The 9,563-nt window shown below is 37.7% G+C and overlaps 1 protein-coding gene across 1 annotated transcript; it reads right to left on the bottom strand.

The window, feature by feature from the left end:
* Positions 1-5,670: 5,670 nt before the first annotated feature.
* Positions 5,671-9,425, bottom strand: pcna (proliferating cell nuclear antigen). The gene is made up of 6 exons (XM_042488036.1): positions 8,968-9,425; positions 7,427-7,524; positions 7,272-7,339; positions 6,983-7,177; positions 6,313-6,436; positions 5,671-6,217 (listed from the first exon to the last, which is right to left on the bottom strand). Exons 1-6 carry the CDS (start codon positions 9,186-9,188, stop codon positions 6,141-6,143), a joined length of 783 nt encoding a protein of 260 aa, XP_042343970.1. The 5' UTR covers positions 9,189-9,425; the 3' UTR covers positions 5,671-6,140.
* Positions 9,426-9,563: the final 138 nt, after the last annotated feature.

The following is a 9,563-nucleotide window of genomic DNA, read 5'->3' as shown; positions in this document are numbered from 1 at the left end:
GAATGTATACTGTAAAAGATCAAAAAAACTTGAACTTGATTTTATTGGACCTATGCTTACCCTTTGTCATAAAAACCTCATAGATAGAATCAACAATAGTTCGTGGTCTCACCATTTTCCTAAACTGCACTCACTATAATACTTTGATATGACAAAATGCTGAAAATGAACTATCATTATCTGCAGCTAAAATCTTTCCTTCACAATCTTGTAAGAAATTTAAAGGGTTAGTTTTAACTTTTTACATCTGTTCGGCGCATTTTGTTATGAAATTTGTGACTTTCCCCTTTGACATGTTTTGGTACCAGTGATTTAGCATTTCAGGATTCTATTATTTATCTAATTTTGATTTAAAATCTCTGTAATTTCTGATAAATGTTACCAGTTGGCATTCAAAACATGTTTTTTACTGTCATGGGTCATGTTGGAAAGGTTAAATTTGAAATGCAAGAGGTTAAAGTTTACTAGTTATCCCATTTAAAATGTAATAAGTGATGTAACTATTTTAATTACTTCATAAAAGTGATACAACTCATTACATTTCATATTTTATTGTTTCATAAGATGACATAGCTGCACAGAAAAAAAGATGCAAACCAACATAATGAATGTTAAATTCTACATATAAACTTTTCACTGAAAATGATATATTTGGATATAAACCCTTTGTTATTGACAAAATCTCGATTGGTAACCATATTAATTACATACCACTTCAGACCGCCCTGCTGTGCACTACACAAATAAATGTGTTTGTTTATGCAATACCTGTTAGATAATAAAATCTACAGACAGTTTATCGTATTTGCTTAATTATCACTGCTGAAGACTGGATGATAATGATCAGATTATGGATTAGACATTTATTTTACATAAACTTTGGTAAACTAATAAAACATTTGACACAAACACAAAATGTACAATATAAATTAGTATTATAGAAAAGTTATGCGCTTAAATGATGTATGTCGCTCTGACATAAAGATTTATTTCCTGACTGGCCTGATTTTGTCTCAATCTGCTCTAACCATTAAATATAACTCATAATTACAGCTCCGACATTATTTGTCATAATGAAGTCTGAAATTGTAGCCAATTCAGAAGCGGAAACCCCAATCAGGCTGAACCCTCGTTGCTCTTTTCCAGGAAGTAATTAATCTTAACCTGGATGGCAGTGGCTAATTAAATATTGAGGCAGCTTAAATGGCTGCGCTGTCGCTTAGCTTTATCGGTCACTTCCTAAAATGACAGCCCCATCTCTTTTCTCTGCTCTGCATCTGAAGGCACACACTGCTCCTCTTATCTGGAATACAGGCTCTAATCAGAAATCCACGGCTGCGGTACATTGTGTTTGAGAAAATAAGATATGAGTACAAGTTATCAAGGACATTTCAATACAAAGTGGAAAGTGCTGGTGATATCTGGTGTGGATTTAGACATCTCCAAATGTATTAGGAATTATAAACTACATTTATCAAATGTATCTGGCATAAATAAATCCACAAAAATAAAATCCTCTTTTCCTGCTGAATGGGTGCAAGCTCATCAGAGTCCAGCCCCTTTCAGCAGATGAATTCTGATATTCCAGAGGAGTGCGGGATTACAATGGCAGGCAATCTACTGTGAGGTTATAATCTGCTCCGTCCATGCTCTGCTGCCTCTACCTCAGGCTGCTTTTACAGCCAAGACCGTTAAAATCAGATTTTACAGTGACGGCAAGGAAATGCCTCTTTAGGGACTGTTCATTAATTATGTGAGGTGATGGGATGGTGTAAAACGGGAGGCACTTTAAATATTTTTTTTTAGCACTGGTGATGGGGTTATGTTTTTTTAATTTGGCTTTTGGGAGGGACGTTGAACTTTAAACTTTTATTCTGTTGTTATTGTAAACACCCTCAGGTTTGAAAGGCATTCATCGACAACAAAAACAAAAAGAAGCCCAAATTACATCATTTATCATTGTAAAAACAAAAATTAGAATTGGATATTTAAATTTCCGAATCCAGTGTAAGGCTAAAATAGTGATATTTTATCAAAATCCTTTTTTTCTGTCCCATTTAAACTGTCACCAAAAAGAAAATTTGTACTAACAAGACCCACGTAAAATACTGTGCTCCTGTATGCATGATAAAGGCTTTTTTTTTCAACTTCAGCTGTACTAAGTTGCTGATATTCGTGTCGCTGCTGCTACTGTTGTTTATGTTTCATTTATTTGGGAAAACAGGCATTATGTACATTTGTTTCTTTGTGTGGCTGTCATGCACCCATGTTCTGCTGAATGCATACACAGCTCGTGGGATGATGCAGTTTGTAAGGAGGATTTTTCATTTGTCTTAAGAAATTAGCTGTTTTGCTGATAACTCCCTCCATGCTGTTTGCTTATTGCACTGGCTCCATATACATTTTATGTGAATTTACAAAAATATAGTTATGTATGGTAAAGGAAGGGTCATGCATTTCTCTCCAGTCACTTGGGTAGGCTCAAGGAAAAATATCTGCAGCTCTGGGGAGTGTCAACATATTGTTTTAAACATAAGTCACACCCCAGCAACCCCCTTTCTCTGCTAAAGAACAGATCCTTACAGGAGTACATGAGAGGGATAGTAGACATGCTGATGATTGATTTAAAAAAAAAAAAAACATGGGCAGAAGGCAATGAGCAACTTCACAAGAAATTACCCAAAAATTAGTAAGAAATTACCAAAAAGTTACAAATACCTAAATACCAAATACCTGAAAATAAGCACACAAACAACAAAGGAATGTTCAAGAAAAAATAACAATAAATCACATTTAAAAAAGGGCTACAATAAAATAATAAATATAAATAAATAATAATATATATTCTACTGTTACCTAATTTTAAATATATGATTATGGTGAATAAAATATAGTCCTACTTATTTGACAATGTTCTAATGATTTTCTCACTCTGTTTATTTAAAAATAATTTTCAGGTCATTTTGTTGTCACCTTTTACTTTTTTGGGGCAATTTGCGGGACATTTCATGCCAAGTTGTCAATTTCTGTTTTTTCACGTTTACGAAGGAAAGTAAACACGATTTGCTCAAATGTTTGAGACGTTTAAATGCAGGTTAAACGCGTCTGAGTGAAGCGAATAAAAACTCATCTTGATTCCGGGTTTAAAGGGTTAAAAGTGTGTTAAGAGTTTAGCATTTTGTGAAATACACTCAATAGCTTTCTTGCCGGAGTTAAGTTAACTACCGAGCTAGCTAGCTATCTTAGGCATGAAGATTAGTAACTTACCGGTCATGTTTGTATGCTAGTAGCCGGTTAGCGTAGCCGAGCACAGGGACAGAAAGCAGCTTCACGGGCCTGCCTCCGTCCACAGGTAACCAAATCCACCTCCCAACACGTCTAACCTTCACTAATTGGCACATACATTTTGTTTAATTACACACCGAAGAGTAAAATAGTCAAATTTTGCAGCTGGCCGGTAACGTCAGTAGCACAACGTCTGTACTGTTCACGGGTTTCCTAGCAACTGGCCCCGACCTGAACTCCCTGTTAAAACTTTGAATTGTTTGTACTCCACGATTTTAACAGGGTAAACAAACGACAAACAGTCCAATTAATGAGTGAGGTTTAGTTTGCTGGTAGGTTAGATGTGTGTTTTCCACATTCGGTAAAGTAAACTGACCCGTGGTAATCCAAACTAAGGTAAGGGACTGTTCTGTATTTATCAGAGGAGGGGGGTGGTGGCTCTTTTTTGACCCGAGCTGAAGCTACTGCCTTGGAGGAAATGCATGTCCCTCCCTCCACCATGAATTAGCTGAAAACCTTAAAGTGAAAAGATGAAGAAGGAATCCTGGAAATGAAAAAAAGCCTTGTTTTTTCCCTCTTGTTATGCATCTGGTTCGTTTTTGGCAAAATTGTAAATAAGAAATGTAGAATAAAGTGATTTTGATCTCAACACCATCACAAGATTTTGATATGTGGTTCAGTTTAGGTTTTGATGTTATGTGACTAAAACTCTACAGCAGGCCAACGTCTAATGTCGATGTCAAATTCACTGATGACAGATAACGCTCATATGTTGTTGGTTTAAATTTTGGTGTTCAGTACGAAACTCCAATGTGGTGTTATTTTGCGGTCAGAAGGTATATTTTCTTTAAAATAATTTGGGGTAAATACAAAATACAACCATTTAAAGTTGTATGCTACGAACAGTCCCTGGCTGCTGGCCTGCTGGACTGAAAACAGGGAAGTTTTTCATCTGTCTCCCAAAAATGTCCAACTATTCTCCTCAGCAGACAAACTAAAAACTGTCGTTATAAATTCGACAAGTAGCTGTCGATGGGTAGCAGCTGCTGTATCTCACTTCCTGACATTATCTCATTACAGTCACTCTGCTCTGCGTACAGTAGTGAAGTTTAGTTGGTGCCAGATGTGTCTGCCAGTCAGATTAAAGCTTTGTGAAGATTAAAACTGTCTGACTCCAAAAATACAGTAAACATCAACCGGCTGCAGACAGACGGGGATGCTTGTGTGTCTCAGGTATTTCATGTTGAGTGGATTCTCTGAATACACTGCAGTATTATTCAGTTTGCTCACTGACCTGCGTGGAAACAGACCTGAAGCTGCCCGACTCCCTCTGTGAGGTAACGCCAAAATCCCTTTAAAATGGTTAAATAACTGAAATCCAGATAAAAGGATCTAGAACAAATGGCATGTCCTTGACACCGGCCAACAGTCCTGTGGGTATAAAGAGATTATCAATCTGATTTAATTTACAGGTGCTTTCCTCACCGGGGAACAAAATAATCCAAACCTATAGTGATTTAAGATTATGGCAGTTTAGGGGTAAACTTCCAAAGAAATTAGGAGTGAATTTCAGTCATTTAAATTGTTTCCCAAATGTGACCTGGCAGGTAATAGCCTTTTTTTAAAAAATCTACAATAAAACAAAAAAATAAAAGTAGCAGCAGAGCTCCATCTAGTGGCTGCATCTGGTTACTGCTGCAGTGATTGTGTTTTCTGTACTGAAAGAACAATCTTGACATACTTGTATTTAACTGTAAAATGTCCATTTCAAGCTACTTTATACTTCTATTCCACTCTTGTTTATGATGATTGAATCGTAGTATTATGTTTCAAACAAATTATTTCTGATCTTAATGCATTCATAAGTCATTATCATTTTAACATGAGGATACTTTTTTTGATATTTTTTTCTATTCCAATGAATAATCTGAACACAGAAATCACCTCATAGTAAAAATGACAATAAATGTTAACACGATTTAACAAAAATTTGATTTTTATGAATAGTAAATATGAATTAATGAAGTGATGCTTTAAACATTTTTCTTTTGTGTTGCATTTGTCATGAAAATAGTGTAATGAAAACCACCAAAAAGATATATTCTGTGAACATAATGAGTTAATGCATTCTAAGATAATTTAATCATTAGAAAATTAAATTAATTAAAATTGAATCTATTCCTTTTCTGGTGATAGATCCACCATACATTTCAATGGACGGATCCTTTTTTTCCATTAGCTTTGTTATGAGTTTTTTGTGATCAAAGAGTCTCTTTAAAAACTAAACTGTTAAGGCCAATTATTCAAAACAAGTCAGAGCTGAAACACTTTGAAAATAGTTGAGTCTTAAACTTTCATCCATAAATGTCAGAAGCACAAAAAGGATATTGGAAACAACTTGGTTCATTTATTTTGGACTGACTCAATGAATACAAAAACATTTGGGGTTGACCAACAGTGCGAAACCACAGGAAGTATTTACAAATGCGTTATCTACAAGAAGAAATGGGATAATTGATATCTGCTTTCCTAAAATGGGCAAAAAAGAGAGAGTGAGAGACACAAACGGGAAGTGAATTAACACCGGGGCTGTTTGGATCACAGCCGGCTGCTCTGAACACAAAGAGTCAAAGCACATCACACAGATGGCGTCTTTCACGCTGCCAGCAGATGACAGTTTATGACAGTTGACACCGCACCTCCCCGCTGTGAATCTCATTAGACGGGAGACGATCAGAAACCTCAGACAGAACGATCAGACGCCACCGAGAGATCGCTTCAGCCCTTCAATCATTTAGGAGTCCCAGTCGCATGCTTTTCTCTATTCTCCCTTTCTGGGGCGTTTTTTGAACACCTTAGGAAGCCTCTTCGTCGATCTTCGGTGCCAGGTAATATTTGACGTGTCCCATATCAGCAATCTTGTACTCCACCACTGTAGAAAAACAAAAACAAGCCAGGGTCACAAAAACACGTTGAGAATTTAAGACTTTCCGACAGTCATTTTAAGAAAAGCGGGGCTGCTTTTACCGAGGGGGATATCAGCGGACATGCTGAGGGTGACGGTCTTGGACAGCGGCGTCGCCTTGGTGAAGAAGTTCAGGTAGTTGAGGGCGAAGATCAGCTGGACGGGTTCATTCATCTCAATAGTGACCTAAAAACAACAAGTGATGGGGGAATGGTCAAAAATGTACCCAAACTGGATCATAGATAACAACTGTTTTAACTATCCATTAATCTAATCTGATCTGAGTAACCATGGTGACTACATTTTCTGACCGATACTAATTAGTAATTAACGAAACCAATATGCATTTACAATAAAAATAAAAATCTTTCCGTCAATATTTAGAATATAGAATGTAAAAAACTCCAACACAAAACTTTGTTTAAATGCCTCAGCAAATGTTTGATCAAAACTAAAACGTTTCAAGCTACTTAAAATAAAAAATAAGATTTAAAAAAGTGAAATTTTAAATTAAAAAAAAAAAAAAAAAAAAAAAAAAGGCATCCAGGGTTTTTACAAAGTCAAAGTTCCTCCAATGCTGACATTTTTTTTTGCATTTTTTATTAATTTCACCAACACCAATACAGACTATCCACAAAATCCCAAATATCTGCCCCAATAAGCAGCCAGGCCGATAACCTGTCAAACCCAAATATTATTATTATTATTGTTAATACTAATACTGATACTCACAGCCTCGTCCTCTTTGTCCACGTTGCTGGTCTGGGACAGCTTGACGTTTCCTGTGCCCAGCTCTCCTGATGCGGAGAACTTGACTCCGTCCTTGGCGCAGGAGATCATGACGGCGTCACCGATCTGGGACAGGTCGCGGCAGATCCGGGCAAACTCCCCAGAGGGCATCTTCACCACACAGCTGTACTCCTGCTCCTACAGGGACAGACAGACGAGAAAAGGTCAGATTATTGCGTTTAAAAAGTTATGTTGAATCCAAAAAGACAAGGACAGGCCACAGAGAACTTACTGGAATACCGAGCTGCTCCACGTCCAGGTCCATCAACTTCATCTCATAATCCGAAACTTTCTCCTGGTCTGGAAGAGTGAAAGAAAAGATGTAAATAAGACAAACAAAAACAGAGCTAAACATCTGTCATGAGTTTTATCAACTCAAAAACTTACTGAGCGTCTCAAACACGAGGGCGAGTGTGTCTGCGTTGTCCTCCGCTCTGAGGGTGATGATGTCTTCGTTTCCTGCACACTTCAGGATCTTCGACATACTGCACAGAAATAATGAGCAAAACATTAGCACAAATTAGGAAATGTCTTGCAATAGACTGTGTTGTGTCGTGTCAGAGAATAAAACTTTTAATTTACATTTTTAAAACAGAAGAATACATTGCAGATCTATTTCCAAACAGGTACGGACGAGAGACGAACAGAACATTCATTGTTATTTATTTAAAGATTTGATTGTGATGTTTTGGTGAATAGACAAAGTGTTTTCCTGATGAAGGTGTAAATACTGAAAGGTCACAATAAAATCTTTATTTTTGGAAAGTTAGATAGTTAGCAGAAGTTTGTCTGCAAGTTATTCACACTTTTAAACTTATAAGAAAAATACAGAAAAAATTGATGCTTAAAGATCAGGATCAAATGACGTAACAGTTGGCAACAACTACTTTATTTGATGGCTTAATTGTCAGGGTCTCATAGGGATAATAATTTTCTTCATCTTGAGTATGTAAAACCTTTTTATTATGTTTTACATTTATAAAATTGAGTTTATTAAAATGTGTCTGAGTCACTGCTTGGGTAGAAAAGTTTTTGTGAAATCGTTTTTTTTTTTTTTTAAATAAATTTATTTAATCAGTAAATTATATATCTATACATGTATTTATTGGTCTATAAAATGTAAAATCAGTAAATTTGTGGCATTAAAAAATCTATTTACTTTATGACCATCGGCTTATGTTCACTAACGCATTGTTTGAACACTACATATACTAAATATACTTATGCCTTACATATCATATTGAGAGATATAAAATAATATATGTGGCGCATCAAAGTAACGAAGTAACCAAACATGTTTGCTTTAACATAGAAGTGATTAAACACAAAAAGCACAGTCATGCAGAGCGCCGGTGTTCAGTTACAAAGAGCGGCGGCTGTGAAACGGAAGTAGAAGTTCCCGGGTTCAAGAATGATTCCCGCCAACCCTCCCGGTGAAGAATTTGGCGCTCAAATGACGTCGCAGCATAATGAGCATGTAGCTGCTGTCTCTCAGATTGCGCCAAATGTAATTTAAACACAAAAGATACCCTAATCCAAATCAACCTGCTTGTAAACAGCACATCTTTAAGCTCATTTATTTGAACACGGACAGTGAAGAGTTAACTGTGAGCCGGTGCAGAAACATGCCCGGGCAACTCCGCCAAGATGGCCACCTTTTTATAAGGTACAGTTAATAGAGACAAGTTATAAGTTAAGTTAACGAAACACACTGACGTGAGTGTGTGCAGCGGTTTGTGATGAACACAGAAAAACAAACCTCGTGCATTTTTATCGATATTAGCAGCAGAAAAGTTAAGCAGCTCAAGCTGTCAAACTAGCTACCAAAGTCAGTAAATGCGTCATTTCTCTAAGAGAAAACAACACAACAACGCGACTAAACGACAAAGTATGTTGTGAGTAAAAAGTGGTGTTTGAGTTTCGTGCACCTGCTGAGGTTGACTCCCATGGCGAGGTTTCTGTCGCAGCGGTACGAGTCGAAGCCGTCGTGCCTCAGGGTGAGCTGCACCAGGGAGACGTGAGAGGAGTCCATGCTCTGCAGGGAGATCCCGGACGAGCTGACGTCCCAGCAGGCCTCTGTGATCAGGTCCTTCAGAGCCTCCAGCACCTTCTTCAGGATGGATCCCTGCACCAGGCGAGCCTCAAACATGGTGGCTGTGGAGTTTGAAGTCTGCGTAGATTCAAAGGAGGAGGTTGTTTTTGTCGCGCGTGGCGTCGCTCCGTGAAGCAGGAGGCGGCAGTTTGAGTTTTCAGCGAGCAGCAGAGACACAGACTCCTCTGACGGTGCTGTCTTTGTGTTGTTGGTTAGCGGACGTGCAGCGCGCGGACAACACTCTCACTGAAGAGGGACGATTTGAGATGTTAGCGCGCGCTAACGTCTGCTTTTAATGACTCGGCATCTCTGCGTCATTTCCGTTTCCGTTGTCAGGACCTCACAGCTGACACGAGTGGGCACTAATGTCAGCCATATTGGAGAGGACAGTTCTGTGACCCTGTCAGGAAATACAGAAAACTACACAAGTAT

This window comes from Plectropomus leopardus, chromosome 6 (genome assembly GCF_008729295.1).
Source record: "Plectropomus leopardus isolate mb chromosome 6, YSFRI_Pleo_2.0, whole genome shotgun sequence".
Taxonomy (NCBI): domain Eukaryota; kingdom Metazoa; phylum Chordata; class Actinopteri; order Perciformes; family Serranidae; genus Plectropomus; species Plectropomus leopardus.
The sequence above is the reverse complement of the archived record's forward strand: the minus strand, read 5'-3'. Positions and strand labels throughout refer to the sequence as shown.

Bases quoted from the DNA above. Each gene is read 5' to 3' on its own strand.
- pcna (XM_042488036.1), bottom strand. From the start codon at position 9,188: ATGTTTGAGGCTCGCCTGGTGCAGGGATCCATCCTGAAGAAGGTGCTG. The intron at 7,525-8,967 runs GTGCACGAAACT...ATTTCTGTGCAG, and splicing joins ATGGGAGTCAACCTCAGCAG to TATGTCGAAGATCCTGAAGT. The intron at 6,437-6,982 runs GTGAGTATCAGT...TGTTGTTTTTAG, and splicing joins TGGACAAAGAGGACGAGGCT to GTCACTATTGAGATGAATGA.